This window comes from Lynx rufus, unplaced genomic scaffold (genome assembly GCF_022079265.1).
Source record: "Lynx rufus isolate CCGP_SWC_20201006 ecotype Redwood Valley unplaced genomic scaffold, mLynRuf1.p SCAF_21, whole genome shotgun sequence".
Classification (NCBI taxonomy): Eukaryota; Metazoa; Chordata; class Mammalia; order Carnivora; family Felidae; genus Lynx; species Lynx rufus.
In genome coordinates, this window is record NW_025814836.1 from 21,835,922 (window position 1) to 21,853,309 (window position 17,388).

General features: G+C 54.2%; 1 protein-coding gene across 1 annotated transcript in view; it reads left to right on the plus strand.

Annotated features, from left to right (window-relative positions):
* The first annotated feature begins 1,225 nt into the window (after positions 1–1,225).
* Positions 1,226–17,388, plus strand: part of ACAN (aggrecan) — a 39,189-nt gene continuing 23,026 nt past the window's right edge. Inside the window, exons 1-10 of the mRNA XM_047086814.1 lie at positions 1,226–1,295; positions 3,643–4,026; positions 5,103–5,277; positions 7,378–7,505; positions 8,797–9,090; positions 10,676–11,077; positions 13,130–13,304; positions 13,827–13,954; positions 14,957–15,250; positions 17,104–17,313. Coding sequence (XP_046942770.1) covers positions 1,226–1,295; positions 3,643–4,026; positions 5,103–5,277; positions 7,378–7,505; positions 8,797–9,090; positions 10,676–11,077; positions 13,130–13,304; positions 13,827–13,954; positions 14,957–15,250; positions 17,104–17,313 — 2,260 coding nt within the window. The remainder of the gene's footprint in view (positions 1,296–3,642; positions 4,027–5,102; positions 5,278–7,377; positions 7,506–8,796; positions 9,091–10,675; positions 11,078–13,129; positions 13,305–13,826; positions 13,955–14,956; positions 15,251–17,103; positions 17,314–17,388) is intronic.

Below are 17,388 nucleotides of genomic sequence, written 5' to 3' on the forward strand. Positions count from 1 at the left end.
CAGGCTGACGCCCAGGTGATTTCAGTGCACAGCCAAGGCTGACAACCACTGCTCTGGCTGACCTCTTAGAAATTTCATGGGGTCTTTTGAGGGTCTGTGCACGGTCCACTTGGAGTCAAGAGCCCAATTGTGCAGGGAATGCCTTTATGATGTGATTGTCACATATCTGTATACTTGGCGTGACAGTTCTCCAGCAGAAAAGGAAGGTTTTTCTGATGCACATGAAGTCATTGTTGAGGCCAGCAGGAGGGCTCCGGCGGTCCCGGACTCTGATTGCCCTCCTACATCATTAACCTGCCCATCCCTGAGCCTCCTCAAGAGCTCTCTGGGTGGGCATCCTTCCCCTGGCTTGAAGCAGGCCCCTGAATTGTGCACGAAAGTTTGGAGCATTCTTCATCCTAAACACACAAGGTTCTTGAATTTGAAGTTGGTGACAGGTCTGGATTTCATCAGGGAGGTTGGCTAACTCATTTCATTTCTCAGGGATTCTGACAGGGATCTCCAGAGAGGAAGAGGCAACTGGAGGTATGCATACATAGAATAAGAGATTTACTAGAAGGACTTGGCTCACATGATTACAGAGGTATCAGGCAAGCTGGGGGCCCAAGAGAACCAGGGTGTCGTTGTAGCCTGACTCTGAAGACTCGAGACCCAGGAAGAGCCACTGTCTGGGTTCAAGTCTGAAGGCGGTTTGAAGGTCATCAGGGAAGAGGAATTCTCTCTCTCTCCTGGGGGAGGTTCAGCCTTTTTTGTTTTATTCGTACCATCAACTGATTGGATGAGGCCCACCCATATTAACAGGCCAATCTGCTTTAGTCTACCAACTTAAATGCTCATCTCGCCCAAGAACACCCTCACAGACACACCCAGAATAACATTTGAACACATACCTGAGGACCCCAGGGCCCAGTCAAGCTGATATAAAATCAACCATCACAGGGATCCTTCCAGATCAGCCTTTGCAGATTAGAAGATGGGAAGTTGCCTAGAAAGGACAGGAGGTTTCCAGCCTGCCACGTGCAATGAAACCGAGAAACCTGTGAAGGCTTTGTGAAGAGAGGATTCTTGCAGAAGGCATCCCTCCAACCACATGTAGCCTCTTTATCTTGATGCGATTTCAGATCCCTGCACGTGCAATTTATCACCTTGCGTCCTATGCCCACGTGACCCTCAACCGCACTGTGGCTGAACCTAACTCCTCTGCCTCCCTTCTTCCAGGTGAACTATGACCACTTTACTCTTGGCGTTTGTGACTCTGAGGGTCATTACAGCAGCCAGCGCAATAGAAGCTTCAGGTGAGGACACTCCCGTGCGTGTCTCATGTGTCCAGCAGGCACTGAAGACTGGATTCTGGGTACTGGGTCCCGAACTTAGTGCTGCTACTCCCAGGGTTGTGATTTCCCCTTTCCTGGCCTTTTCCTGGCCTTTTCCTGGCCCTGGCTCTTTCCTATCGAACGAAGGCAAGGCTAACCACAAGGGACGAGGGCGACACGCGTGCGTCCAGGAGCCCTTGCTTGGGTACTGCTTCTCCCGGCTGCCCTCTAGGATGGACAGAGAGCATGAGGGGGAGAGCTCCTGGCAGGTGCCCATCTTCCCAGTCTCCCCTCTGTGGACCTCACCCCAAATTGCCACACACTGAGCTTGGGGTAGAGGCAGGATATAGATAAGCCAAAAGAGGAAATGCCAGCAAGGGAGGATCAACTGGGATATCAAAGAAGAGAAACTTGCTTTGAGAAGGGGTCAGAAAGAAGCCACCAACAAATCACACAGGTCTTTGTCTATCAAGGCAAGCCATCCTCAGGGAAGACCCCCCCATGGTCTCTTACATGTGGCAGGCACTAGGTGGGTTTCTGGTCATCAGGCCCTAAACCAAATGAACAAACTATCCACTGACCCCAGGACGGGTTTGCCCCAAAGTGGGCTGTATCTCCCTTAGACCCAGGCCAGAGAGGCCCCTGCTCTGGGCCATGCACTGTAGAGGCCTTCCTCTGGCCCTCCTCCAGCCCCAGTGCTCCTTAAAGGATGAGGAATCTGTAGGGCCAATGAGACATGTCCACACAGATCTATGCTCCCCCTTTAGACCACACTGGGTACCTAGGATGCCCCTAATTCCCTGCCCAAGTGGACCCAAGCCACTTCCAGAGACACATAGGTGTCTCCTCTGGGCCCATCCTCCTAGACGGGGGACCATTCCCCTGGTGTGAGCTACCCAAGGCCCGTGGGAGGAGTCAAGGGGTGGCCGTTTGTATGGGGTGTGGACGGAGCTGGGGCGTGAGGGCTGGGGTAAGCACCGAGCCCTCACGGGGCAGAGACGTGGCAGAGAAGCCGGCCTCCTGCGTGGCCACCCAATCCAAAACTCCAAGGAATCCAAGAATTCTAAATGTGAGTCTGGCTTCTCCTTTTGAAAGGTATCATTGTCCAATAGCAAGATAGAACATATTTTATTTAACAATCTGTGGCCTTGATTTATAACTTTTAAATATTTATACGCAGGCTCTATGGGTCTCCATCTGTACTCCTTCTCTGGGAGCCACAGATACCCGGCCCCGGGCCGTAACCTGGGTGGTTTGTCCACACAGGCAAACCGGTTCCTAGGATTGGTTGAGAGCTTTAAAAACTGCAGGGTTGGACACTGCTGTCACTCTTAGCTCTCCCCAGAGAACCGCCAGCGCTAAAACCATGCTGTGTTACGGGGCATGGGCTGAGCCCTCAGAGGGAGATTTTTGTGGAAGGACCTGGTGGTGGCTGCCCAGGACATCAGAAGGTTGGGTCTGGACCCCAAACATTCCTGGCACCCCCTTACTTGCCCTGTTGTGTGTCTACCACCCACAAATATCTGGAGCATTTTTATTTTCAACCTGTAGGCTCTCCTGGAAAAAAAAGGGGGGGGGCCATAAGTGTATGGCATGCCATGAAAGGTGCTATTTTTGCAAAAGCTGTTTCTTTCCCGTCCCAGGAGGATCTTTTATTTCTGACAGGATTTTGGTCCCTACTAACACTCTCCATGAGTTTTTGTGGAGCTGATCATCCCCCCCCACCCACCCCCCCCACCCCGGTCTGATTCTTTGCAGACATATGTAAATGTAAGACCCCACCCCCCTCCGTTCCCCAACAGCAGAAGAGAATGCCTTATCCCTCAGCAAAGTCGGGACAGAGTCCAAAGTGGACCCCCTCAGCTGGGACACGCCTTTGAAGTTTCGCATCGGAGCTTTAAACATTGTGTGGATTTTTGTTTTCTTCCTCATAATAATTTTTCCTGCCCCAACATGATTTTTTTCCCCAAAAATCTTTGAGTCAAGCTGTCACTCCAGGAAGATGATCCTGTTTGTCTTATGGCTTGGCATCCCCCGGGGTACCCCAGTTTGAGGAACAGAGAGGAGGCTGTCAGCTCTGGAGCTTTCCTTGCCCTCCGCTGCAGCCCTTTCCCAGCTCCACAGTTCCTGTCTCGTGGCACAGAGACCAGGGGGCTTGAGGAACGCTGCTCTGGAAAAGGTGTAACAACACTTTCCGGGAATTCCCGATGGCACAGGAGCGGCCCCCACCATAGATACGGACACGCTCACGGGCTTTTGTCATTTCCAAAATGACAGGGAGGCTGGGCGGTCCTCTCTCGGCACTAACAGCTCTGTCTCTCCCCCACAGACCCTGACAACTCGCTGAGCGTCAGCATCCCCGAACCGTCCCCCCTGCGGGTCCTCCTGGGGAGCTCCCTCACCATCCCCTGCTACTTCATTGACCCCACGCACCCCGTGACCACCGCCCCCTCCACCGCCCCCCTCTCCCCGAGAATCAAGTGGAGCCGCATTTCCAAGGAGAAGGAGGTAGTGTTGCTAGTGGCCACGGAAGGGCAGGTGCGGGTTAACAGTGCCTACCAAGACAAGGTCTCGCTGCCCAACTATCCGGCCATCCCCAGCGACGCCACCTTGGAAATCCAGAACCTGCGTTCCAATGACTCTGGGATGTACCGCTGTGAGGTCATGCACGGCATTGAGGACAGCGAGGCTACCCTGGAGGTCGTGGTGAAAGGTGAGGACCTCCCACGGGGATGCTGCTTCGCCTGGGGAAAGAGCCAGAACAGTATCCTCACAGCAGTGGACCCAGACAGGCTGGTTTTCAGATCCCAGCTGCCCCCCACCCCCAGCTTGCACCTCCCTCAGTCAAGTCAGTTAGCTTCAGCTGCTGCCCCTGTAACACGGAGCTGGGACTGTCATTCTCTCTGGACTTGGAGGGAATTAAACACGTCCTAGCCATAGTCACCTGTAAATGAAAGTTTGTGTTGCACAGCAATCCCAGGATTCAGTGGACCTTGTGCTCCTCCCCATCTTACAGACTAGTAAACTGAGGTTAAGTGACCTGCCTGAAGTTTCCCTGGAAGTGACTCTTCACCCAAGTGTCTTTTCCCTCCCCCAGCCCCTCCCCCAGCCCCATTCTGTTCCAGAAGCCAAAGAAAAAGATGAAGTCTCTGGTTCCCTTCTCTCGATGGCCCACAGGGAATGGTTGTGGCCTTTCGGTTGGCTTGAGAACAGGGCTCACACTAGGATGCCCCTGGGCTGAGGATACATGGGGCTCTAAGTGTCCCTCTCCCCAGAGAAAAGATGGGGTTCCAAGAAAAAATTAAAAGGAGGCAGATTTTAGTTGAATTCAAAGAACTTCCTGATTATCAGAACTATAGAGACTCAAAAAAGATACCTTGTGAGGTAGTGAGGTCCTGTTACCAGAGGTGTTTCAGCAAAGGCAAGAGGGCCACGTGCGAATGTGGAGAGGAGGTCTAGGCATCAGCTAGAGGCCCGGGGCAGATGTCCCTCGGGCCCCTTAGGGACCACGGCCACAACTCTTCAAGGTGTTTGACATGGGAATGTGGAGAGGAGGTCTAGGCATCAGCTAGAGGCCCGGGGCAGATGTCCCTCGGGCCCCTTAGGGACCACGGCCACAACTCTTCAAGGTGTTTGACATGGGAATGTGGAGAGGAGGTCTAGGCATCAGCTAGAGGCCCGGGGCAGATGTCCCTCGGGCCCCTTAGGGACCACAGCCACAACTCTTTGAGGTCTTCGATGGCCGGAGGCCGTGCCTGACTTGCTGTCCCGCCCACGCGTGTCTTGCAGGCATCGTGTTCCATTACAGAGCTATCTCCACACGCTACACGCTGGACTTTGACAGGGCACAGCGGGCCTGCCTGCAGAACAGTGCCATCATCGCCACACCCGAACAGCTGCAGGCTGCCTACGAGGACGGCTTCCACCAGTGCGACGCCGGCTGGCTGGCCGACCAGACTGTCAGGTGAGCCCCCGGGGCCACCCGCAGGGTGGGGTGGGCGATGGTCCCGAACACCGACCGGCACGGAGCTGGTGCGAGCCCGACACCGTGGCCGGCCTCGGCGGGGGCTGGAGTTAGTGCCTTGGCCGACTGTGACAATACGTCTGTCGTTACGCAGAAGCAGGCGGATTTGGGGCTGTTCGTTTATCCTGTGCGGTAAGATAGAATAAGGTCTCAGGTATTTTGTTTACAGAAAGCTCATCAGGTGCTTTTCTGGATAGCTCCAGTGCTACCGTGGAAATACTTTTATTAGCCGATAGGAATTCTAAAATAATACAGAACTTGCACAGAAAGCCTTTATGTGCCTTACTTTTAAAATGCTTTTAATGTTATTTATTTTTGAGAGGGAGAGAGAGAGCGTGCACGCAAGTGAGGGAGGGGCAGAGAGAGGGAGGGAGACAGAATCCGAAGCAGGCTCCAAGTTCTGGGCCGTCAGCACAGAGCCTGACGCGGGGCTCGAACCCACAAACTGTGAGATCATGACCTGAGCCGAAGTTGGACACTCAACCGACTGAGCCACCCAGGCGCCCCTGTGTGCCTTACTTTTTTAAAAAAAAAAAAAGGGGGGGGGGGTTTATTGTACTCATTTGAATATACAGTGTAATTTGCAAGACGGTAAATGTGCCCAGGGCAATCCGCCTCAGACATGCTCATGTGGGAGCTCGCAGGGAGCCAGGACATGTCCTGGGGTGTCTGGGGGTTCTGCTTGTGGAAATCCCATGGCACCACGACCGGTCCAAATCCTAGCAGCTTTGCCCTACACGATCATTTTCTCCGTGCAAATTACACATCATTCTCCTTTCTGCCCACATTCCCCTTTAGCATGATGTCTTCACTGATCCTTTAAACTTTGGTGTTTCAGGGGCGCCTGGGTGGCTCAGTTTGTTAAGCACCCGACTCTGGCTCGGGTCATGATCTCGCGGTCCGTGAGTTCGAGCCCCACGTCGGGCTCTGTGCTGACGGCTCAGAGCCTGGAGCCTGTTTCGGATTCCGTGTCTCCCTCTCTCTCTGCCCCTCCCCTGCCCATGCTCTGTCTCTCTCTGTCTCAAAAATAAATAAATATTTAGAAAAATTTTTAACTTGGGTGTTTCGTGTATTTTTTTTAGCTGCTTTACTTTTTTTGTTGTTTTTAATAATGCAAGACATATATAAATTAAGCTTTTTGGCACATTTTCCCCCCTACAAGTACAGCTGCTGAGGGATGGGTAGCCCAGCAGGACAGACAGAGCTCTGCCCTCAAGGGATCTCAGTCTGTGAGAGCGAGCCTGTTCAGGCGAGAGGAGACATCCATTCACAATGGATCCGAGCTCTCAACAGAGAAACCAGAACCGCAAAGCCTCCAGAGGAAAACAAAGGAAAATATCTTTGCAATCTTTGAGATTTTAGGACACAACACCCACTAAAAGGAAAACAAGACGAGACAGCAGCCTCACGTAGTCCAAGAGCCCATCCCCAGCTCACAAACAGCTGGGCTCAGACCACAGCTCTGACACTTAGCCGCTGTGTGACGTTGGACAAATTGCTTAATGTCTCTGGGCCCCAGTTTCTTCCAGGCTAAAATGGAGTCTTTATAGCACTTGCCTCATTAGGTTGACGTGAGACCCAGATGATACAAAGCAGGGGTCAGCAAGAGACAGCCCGTGGGCCGAATCCAACCAACCTCGTTTCTGTGCATAAAGTTGTGTGGGAACCCTGTGGTGGTTTCACACCACAGTGGCAGGGTTGAGTGGTCAAGTTGAGACCCCAGAGGCTGCAAGCCCTAAAATATTTACCATCTAGCCTTTCTACAGAAGAGGTTTGCAGGCCCCTGATACAATATGTTCAGTACTGATAAAGAATCGGTAAAGGGGGCTGCCTGTAGTCACCACAAACTGTGAAAACACGCATCTCAGTAAAGCTTGGGAAAAACTGTAAAAACAAGTGGTCCACATACCCAGGGCAGATGCTGGCAAACACATCAGTGAGCCACTGTTTCCTCCCACGTCGGAGGGAGGGTACAAGGGCACAGGCCACAGGCCCCTTCTGTTTCCTGAATGTCACGCCCCCACTCTGGGTTCCTGGCAGGTACCCCATCCACACTCCGAGGGAAGGCTGTTACGGGGACAAGGATGAGTTTCCGGGCGTGAGGACATACGGCATCCGAGACACCAATGAGACCTATGATGTGTACTGCTTCGCTGAAGACATGGAAGGTGAGGCTCCACCCCCGTCCCCAAAGCCCCTGCCGGTGCCCTTCTCCCCACTGACACTCGGGATCACACGGGCCTCCTCTGGGGCAGGGCTCTAGCCCAGCTGCAGCCCATACTCAACCCCTCTGCCATGCACAGGGAGAATGGGAAGGAGGGAAAGGGCCTGCAGGCCCCTCACTGTCCACTTGGGAAAGGGCCTCAGGGGCCCCAGGCACCTGCCAAATGTTTGGCACCGCTCCTGGGCCCGAGAATGCTTGTCTCTGCCTCTCCCCTGGGACCGCCCCTCCCAGCCAGGATGCCCCACCGCTCAGTGCTCGGACCAGCCCGTCAACGTCCCAAGGTCCACTGCACCAGCCCAGCCCGGCCCCCCTCACCGAGGACACCCCAGGCTGCTCCAGAGTGGGCCGAACAGAAACGTAGTTCCCAGGAGAGCTGGCTGCCCCCCCCCACCCTCTCTCGGCTTCCCCGCTGCCTGTCCCCAGCCCCATCCAGGCAGTCTCCGTGGGCTGGTTCTGGAGGGCCCTGGAGGATAGCGGGAAGGGACCGGGAGTCTTTCTCTGCTTTGTAGAGGGTGCTGATTTTGGTCCCAGTCAGAGCTTCCCAAGTTACCCAGGCATGTGGATGACAGCTCTTCTCCCATCTGTACCCATCACCCCTTTGGACATTCCAGACCGCAGCCGCTGCCCCCAGCCCCAGCCCCACCCCAGCTCGCAGCTTCTCCCAGGAAAAGACCTGACAACCTGACTCATTGGAGGCAGGGACAGTCCCCCGCTTTCTCACCTCTGTGCTCCTTTTCCTCATTCTCATGCCTGGGCCCAAAGCCTATTAGGGAGCAAGCAGCTGTGTCCCCATTCTTGGGCACTGCCCATCAGTGCTGCCCCTGAACAGGGCCAGCCAGCACCTTCCCCGAGAACAGGTGCCCACCACGCACCCCTAACCCCCCTCACATAACTTTCTTAGGTTTTTGCAAATAGTAAAAAGAGCTCAGAAGCCCCCACTAATGCCCTTATAGATGCTGCAGGCTAGAGACCTCAGTTTGAGAACCACTGCTCTAAGGGTCAGAGTTCAATGCCTGCTCGTCCCGTCAGAATGGGAAGTTTTGTAAAGGATTGCTTGCATGGGCGATGCTTAACTCGTAGGAGAGATGCCCCGGGAGGAGGATGTTCCACAACAGAGTGCGTGCAAGGATGATTTGGAGCAGGATTTGGGATCCTAGCAGCCACGTGGATTGGCTGGGGATGCAGGGCAGGAGCGGGGAGGGAGATCCTCACTCCGCCGGCCCCGTCCTTCGCAGGCGAGGTCTTCTATGCCACATCTCCGGAGAAGTTCACCTTCCAGGAGGCAGCCAATGAGTGTCGGCGGCTGGGCGCCCGGCTGGCCACCACGGGCCAGCTCTACCTGGCCTGGCAGAGCGGCATGGACATGTGCAGTGCTGGCTGGCTGGCCGACCGCAGTGTGCGCTACCCCATCTCCAAAGCCCGGCCCAACTGCGGGGGCAACCTGCTGGGCGTGAGGACCGTCTACCTGCATGCCAACCAGACGGGCTACCCTGACCCCTCATCCCGCTACGACGCCATCTGCTACACAGGTGGGGCTGGGGTGGGGGGGACTGGGGACCGGGAGGGGTGTCATGCCACGGAAATTGGGACCCAGAGGAGGGGGGCTTGGAACGGGTGTTTGTTTCTACTCCTTCTCAAGGGGCCACAGGGTGCCTGAACTTCATGTTTCAGCAACCCCGCCCCTTCCTTCCTTCCTTCCTTCCTTTCTTTCTTTCTTTCTTTCTTTCTTTCTTTCTTTCCTCCCTTCCTTCCTCCCTTCCTTCCTTCCTTCCTTCCTTCTTTCCTTCCTGAGAAGGAGAAAGAACAAAAGAGCGAGAGGAGGAGAGAGGCAGAGGATCCAATGCAGGGCTCCAACTCACGAACTGTGAGATCATGACCTGAGCTGAAGTCGGAATCTTAACCGACTGAGCCACCCAGGGGCCCCGGCATCTCCCGTTTTCACTAGCTCCTGGAAGAGTCACGTAGAACCACTGTAGGCACCAGCATCCAGCCCTGTCTCATCGTCGGCTCAGAATAGGGTTAAAAGCACGAGCTTTAGAGTCTGCGCTTTCTCAGATTTGAATCACAGCCCTGCCAACGTTTACTGTGAGGCCGGGGAAAGCCTCGCCTTCCCCATCTGCCTGAGGGGAAGGTGGCGGGGCCCTGACCTGGAACCATGCCGCACAGGCGGGCACTGTTACCCACCCTCATAAATCAAATGTGCTTAAAAAGACGGGCTTTTTAAAGACGCACACTTAAAATGTGCTTTAAAAGACGCACACTTAAAAAGAGTGCGGGGGGAGAGGTTTGACAGGCAATTTATTTTGAAAATTTAGACTAAAACCTTTAAAAATGAGATTTTTCTCTTATAGTCCACACAGTCTAGGTTAGAATCACAACCCCATGCTAATTCTTAGAGGGGGAAAAAAACCCCAGTAATATGGGGCTGCATCACTTTATGACAAAATTGATGATGGTGTGATGGCATAGCTCACTTCACGTTTGACCGTCATAGCTGGTCTTACATGAAGATGGGTATTTTTGCAAAAGTAATGAGGATTTCCCCCAAAGCCTCTCTTAACCTTTCAGTATCCTTAGCAGCTTTTTCAAAGTGGTAGCACCCTTGTGGATTTCATCTTTCTTAAATTATGGGCTGGTCGTTTCTGCCAGACCCTCGTTTGCTCACGACAGACACACGCAGGTGCCTTATGTCACTTTTATCCGTTTCGTGAGCTCCCACATCTTTGGCAAGGTTTTCCAGTTCCACTTTGTAACTGATTTACAACGTCCTATTGGCTAGTTACAACGTCAGATGGTCAACAAGGCACCTGGACGATAGGTAAGGAGGCAATGGGTGTTGATCAAGAACAGATCCTGGAGCTGGACTGGTTTTCTGAGCGGTGAGCTGCTTGGTCAATATCTCGTGCTATGATGATGTTGCGTTCTTTTGCAACATGGAAAGGCCTCCTAGAATGAGCGCGCGCAGAGTTGAAGCCGCCCACAAAGGGTCCAGCAAGGTGCCGAGGCACCGTGAGTTTTCCTCCCCTGGTGGGGGAAGCCGGTGGATCCGATGCCCGTCTCCCTCAAGCCAGCCCCAGGCTGAGCCCCTAAAGCCGGTCTTTCCCCCTGCCCCAGGTGAAGACTTTGTGGACATCCCAGAAAACTTCTTCGGGGCAGGTGGTGAGGAGGACATCACCATCCAGACAGTGACCTGGCCTGATGTGGAGCTGCCTCTGCCCCGAAACGTCACCGAGGGTGAAGCCCGAGGCAACGTGATCCTTACTGTGAAGCCCATCTTTGACGTCTCCCCCACTATCCCGGAGCCCGAGGAGCCCTTCACGTTTGTCCCCGAAGTAGGGGCCACTGCCTTCCCTGAGGCTGAGAACAGGACTGGAGAGGCCACCAGGCCCTGGGGTGTCCCCGAGGAGTCCACGCCTGGCCTGGCCTTCACCGCCTTCACCAGCGAGGACCATGTGGTGCAGGTGACCGCAGTCCCAGGCGCCACCGAGGTTCCCGGGCAGCCACGATTGCCAGGGGGTAAGTGCCCGCCCCTCAGGGGGCCGTGTGGGGGCTAGGGGCAGGTGGAAAGAACTTGGCCTTAGGGATGTACCTTCAGCTTAACTTGAGACCTGGGCCAAGGCTTTCTCCTGTCAGACTCGGTTCTCCTTCTTTGTAAAAAAGGGGGATGGGCCAGAGCGGTGACCTCCATGCTTTTTTGCCACAGAGCGTTTCCTTCTAATGAAGTTATAGGTAGAAACCAGACTATGTGTCAAGCAGGTAAAGATGCCACATGGGTCTACGTGAAGTTGAATAAAGAACTGGGCCTCTTTTGCCCAGGGGTCCTTCTTGCCCCATCAGACACCCCCAAAGAACAGAGCCACTTGAGACCTTCTACAAAGGTGACCCCAGGGCTTCTCACAGCGCTGGCCTTCCAGGACAGGGGTCAGCAAACCAAGTTCCAGTGGCCAAATCCAGCTTGCCACCTGTTTTTAAATTTTTTTCAATGTTTTTTTATTTTATTACTTTGAGAGAGAGAGAGAGAGCAGGGGAGGGGCAGAGAGAGAGGGAGACACAGAATCCAAAGCAGGCTCCAGGCTCTGAGCTGTCAGCACAGAGCCTGATGCAGGGCTCGAACTCCCAGACCGGGAGATCATGACCTGAGCCGAAGTCAGACGCTTAACCAACTGAGCCACCCAGGCGCCCCGCCACCTATTTTTATAAGGCCCACAAACTAAGGATAGTTTAATAGTTTTAGATAGTCGGGGCATGAAGTCAAAATAAGAATAATACTCTAATATTCTGTGACGTATAACGAAAATTATGTACCATTCAAGATTTAATGTCCACAAATAACGTTTGATTGGACCAAAGCCACACCTATTTGTCCACGTGATGTCTGTGGCTAATTTAGGACTGTCATGGCAGAGTTGAGTAGTTGTGACAGAAACCATTGAAGCCATGAAGAGTGAAATTGTCCTGTCTGGCCCTTTCCAGAAAATGTCGGCCAACCCCTGATCTAGGATGATGGTGTTCCAGGTGTTTAAGGAATGTCTGGAGACTTTGGATGTCACGTCACATAGAGCTCAGCTGTTCCCCATACTCCAGTCCAAGAACCAGAAGGACATTCTGGGGTGGCTTTCCTAAGGGCCTTGGTGGTGTCCCCTCCTGGGGGAAGAGCAAATAGTCACTGTCTTCCACCATCACACACATGATGCCACCAAGCAGGATTTCAGCCTGAATTGCCCAGAGAAATACAATATGTTGGGAAGGAGAAATTGTTTGGAAGTTCCGGGGGTAACGCCAGCGATGGCCGGGTCTGAGGGTTGGCCCGGGACTGGGAAGAGCCCCACTGGCCACCATGTGAGAAGGCGCCAATGGACGGATGGGCACCTGCCACAGGACAGAGGATGTGGGATTTGCAGCTGTGATATAACCTGGCCGATCACCCGGGGAAGTGTCGAAAGCAAATGTGTGTGCGGCTGGATACAACAGGAAAGGCTGAGTAAATGGGGGGCTCAAGGACGGGGCCCCTTTGGGCACCTGGCCAAAGCCATGAGGACACTCCCCAGAATGTGCCCGGTGCACACCCACAAAAACTCTCACAGCCACTTTCAGAGAGGCCGCCCACCCCCCGGCCCCTGGGCCAAGTGGAAGAAATGCTAACGGTTGATGCATTCCTTAGCCTTTTCTGTATTTTCCGAATGTTCTGTAATGAACATGTATTCTTTTTGTCATGAGAAAAAAATGCGTTTGTTTTAAAGGGTAAAGGGACAAATGAGCAGTCTGGGAGTGAGGGGCCCAAAGAGGAAGGTTGGGGACACCCAGGGCAGAAGAGTCATCAAAGGCTTTCTCAGGGAGATGGAGTTCAGGAGCAGCTTGAACAAGCAGAGGGAACCAGCTTGGTTGAGAAGACGATCAGAAGCAGGAAAGGAAGGAGGGGGTGAAGGGAAGTCACCCCTCAAGGAGCCAGAGCTCCCTCCACGCCCTCAAAGCCAGGAGGACCCACCCCATGGGCACCGGCATGCTGGAATCCAGTCCCTGCCCTGAGCCTACCTCGTCTCTCCTTCTCTCCCTCCCCTCCCCACCCAGGGGTTGTGTTCCACTACCGGCCAGGCTCTGCCCGCTACGCCCTGACGTTTGCAGAGGCTCAGCAGGCCTGCCTGCGCACCGGGGCAGTGATCGCCTCCCCGGAGCAGCTCCAGGCCGCCTATGAAGCAGGCTACGAACAGTGTGATGCTGGCTGGCTGCAAGACCAGACTGTCAGGTGAGGGGTGAGCCCAGCCCCGCTTCCAGCCCAGAACCGTGAGGGGTCGGGCTTGGGGAGCCAGAACCTGTCACGGCACCCAGTGCACAGTGGGCACCCAACACACTGTGCAATAATGAATGAGTTCATGACTCCACGGCCGCTCCTCTAATTTCTCCCCCAGAACCAAGGCACATTATTCTGAGTCGGTGGCGAAGGGCCCCAGGTGACATTAAGTCCTTGGTCATTGACCCCCAAGGAACAGGGAGGGAGAATCTCTCCTCGAGGCCCCCCCACCCGGGTCCCCTCCAGCTCGACCCAATGCCCTTCTATACAGCCGGCTCTCTTCTGAAGCCAGGAATCCCCCCAGGGGCCCCCAGACCCTTTCCTCAGCCACACGGGGAGCTTGCCACGTAAGGGGACTGCTGTCACCGACAGTGCACCCTGCCAGAGTCCCAAGAGGCCTGCCAGCCTCACCCCGGGCCCCGCCTCTCCCGGCCCCTGGAATAGGCTTTCAGGTGCCCCTCCTGCCCTCCTTTGCAGATACCCCATCGTGAGCCCACGAACCCCATGTGTGGGTGATAAAGACAGCAGCCCAGGAGTCAGGACCTACGGCGTCCGGCCACCGTCCGAAACCTATGATGTCTACTGCTACGTGGACAGGCTCGAGGGTACAAGCCACATTCTCGCATTTGGGGCCCCGGCCAGGCAGGGGGCTGGTGGGGAGACACAAAGAGGAGGGGGAATTACCATCCCCCCGGCTCTCTTCCCACCCAGGGGCAGAAAGGCCGGCCCAGCCCCTCTCTCGGGCCAAGCTCCTTCTCTCCCTCCAGAATGGTTCATGTGGGTCCCCCAGGATTGCAGGCGAGGTCTCCACCATCCGCCTCTCGGAGAATCCCAGTGCCCTGGAACAAATGAAAGCCTCTGAGAAGTCCTGCAATAGAAAAACCTCTTTAACTTTGCTTAGCCAAGTGCCCAAGCTTAGTCAACCACAGACATTTTATTTTGTTGCGTTACACGTCTTTTCGTTTCAATTATAATCATCAAATTACTATCCCATAGAACCCAATTTTGGAAATGCTGGCATTATTCTGGAAAGATTTTGGTATAGCCACTCACCTGTTTGGGGGACCTGGGGCAGGTTACTTAACCTCTCTGGGCCTCGGTTTCCTCATCTATAAAATAGGGCTGATTGTGCCTCATATCAGAGATTTCTGTGAGTATTAAATGAGATATGTATGAGAAGGGCCCGGTACAGTAGGTGTCCACTAAATGTGAACCTCCTCCCCCCAATTCAGACAAGCAGCTGGGTACAGTTCTGGGTGCAGGGACCGAAACCCCAAGAGTGGCTACAGGACCCACCCCTCCCCTCGAGGAGCCCCCAGGGTGGGGGTGGGGGTTGCAGGTCCACAGCATTCGGGTACTCCATGCTTAAGTGCTGTGGTGTAGGGAGCGCAGGGGGGTCGGAGGGAAGGTGCCCAAGGGAATGCCTCTCTTAGCAGAGGAGGGGGGTGCCCAAGTGGGACGGGGCAGTCTAGAAAATAGAAGGAGGGAGGCTGTTTCCATGTAGAGTGACCAACTGGCTTCAATTCTCTTGCCCCGGCCCCTGGGTGAGCTGAGGCTGCTCTGGCTGTGGACATGAGGGTGACACCTGCACCTGCCTCTGCCCCCAGGGGAGGTGTTCTTTGTCACACGCCCGGAGCAGTTCACCTTCGAGGAGGCCCTGGCATTCTGTGAATCCCACAACGCCACACTGGCCTCCACGGGCCAGCTCTACGCCGCCTGGAGCCGGGGCCTGGACAAGTGCTATGCTGGCTGGCTGTCCGACGGCAGCCTCCGCTACCCCATCGTCACCCCGAGGCCCTCCTGTGGCGGAGACAAGCCAGGCGTGAGAACGGTCTACCTTTACCCCAACCAGACAGGCCTCCCAGACCCACTGTCCCGGCATCATGCCTTCTGCTTCCGAGGTACGTGTTCTCACCTCTCCTCCAGCCTCCCTTCTGCCTGGGGGTGACTCCTCTGGCTTCACCCCTTCACACCTTCACTCCTGCCCGCTGTCCCCATCCATCAGAGCAAGGAGGGAAAAGTCAGTCCCTCTGGGGCAGGGCCAGCTCCGGAGCTAGCATGATCTTGAGCGTTGACCCCCAAGGCAAGTACATCCTTCTCAAGTTCCTCTGAGACAGGCAGAGAGAGGCGAGTGAAAGCTTGGGCTCTAAAACCAGGTTGACCTGAATTTTGATTACAGTTCTTCTGCGTAATAGCTGTGTGACCCTGGGCAAGTCACTTAACCTCTCTGTTTCTCTGTTTCATCTATAAAATAGTGATGTAATAGTTCCTACCTGAAAGGGTTGCTGTACCGATAAACTGGGATAGTGCACACAAAACACTTGGCATTGTGCTTGGGACATAGTAAATTCTCAGCAAATGTTAGCTTTACTGTTGTAAATAACACCCATATACACATGCACACATATATATATATATATACCATCTTAATTTGCAACCCTTGCCAAGGTTTCTCCTGCTTCCAGATAGTTTTGTGAGGAGTTGAGTCCAAGTGTTCTATTACGCTTCACTAAACACCAGAAACTCAGATTTTTAATTGACCTGTGCTGAGGACCCAGTGCGGATCAAACTACTTTACTAGCGGGAGTCCGAGAATTCTGTCATCAAACGGCCCAGGGGGTGTGGCTAGGGCGTGGCCAAGGCTTAGGGCGGAGCTCTGAAGGGATGAGATCCTGGGGTCTGAAAGCACTGACTGGAACGTAGGTTGTGGTCGCAGCTTGAGCCGTGTTTTATATATGATGCATCAAAGCTGAGTGTCTTTGTAGCTTCCTGTGAATGTAGAATTATTCCAAAACAAAGTTAATGAAAAATAAGACCTGAGCTTTGCCAAGTTTCTCAGACTTCCAGGGTCACCTTTTAAAACCCAGCTCGGAGAAAGCTCAGCCCCGCACCGCCAGCCTCACGAAAGCCAAACCCCTCCCAGAGGATGATGTGTCGAGGCTCTTGTGCCAGTACCGCTGTCGGGGCCCCAGGGCAGCAGAAGCCACACCAGTTAGTCTCCCTGTAAATGTTTACCCATGCACCCCCCCCCCCCCCCCCCCCCCCCCCGTGCACAGTCCCCGACCTTCCGTGAACTCGGCCTTTTCTGTAACTGCCAAGAGGTTTTGGCCTCTTTCCCGACCAAGCCCACCTCCGGTTTCCCCCAAACCAAAACAGTTACCCCCAGTCAATAAGTCCCTCCTTCACCCTCCAGTGCTGGGGTGACTTCATGGATTTTAAATCACAGCCTCCTATTTTTGACCCATAATTTCTGTCCCCAGGAAAGGCAGCGTCATGCCGTAGGTGAGAGCGGGGGCTGGTGCCAGATTCTTTCCTTCAAAGACTAGATCTGCCTCTTATAAGCTACTGACCCTGGGCGAGTCATTTAACTCTGTGCCTCAGTTTCCCTAGCTGTAAATGATATAGTACCTATCTCATAAGGCTGTTGTGGGATAAAATGATTTTATATACATAACACCTTTAAACAATGCCTGGCATGTATAGTAGATTCTGCAGAAGAGATGTCCCAGACCGCCCTGAAATAATGTGTGTGCTGATGGTGTGTGCGTATCGAAATTGTGTAATTGATGCAGACAGCTCTTATTGAGGAAGACAGAAGCCATCTCACTGGGTTTGGGGAGGTGGGGCTGTCGAGGTCTAGCAAGGTTTTTGCACCAGCCTGGCCCCTCTCGGAATCTTCTAGCCCCCCTTGAGAAGGGCCAACCTGGGATGGGTCACTGGTAGGAAGGAATTCTCACCACCCTCATCTCTTTAGGTGTCTCAGCAGCGCCCTCTCCAGGAGAAGAAGAGGGTGGCACAGCCACGCCCTCTGTGGAGGACTGGATCGCTACCCAAGTGGTGCCTGGTGTGGCTGCTGTCCCCTCCGGAGAGGAGACCACGACAAGCCCAGACTTCACCACTGAGCCAGAAAACCAGACGGAATGGGAACTGGCCTACACCCCAGTGGGCACTTCCCCACCACCAGGTCTGTGTGGCTAGGGCTCTGGGGTGTGTCCTAGGGTGGGACATGTGCTCTGTGTCCCCAGCCCTCTGTGTCACA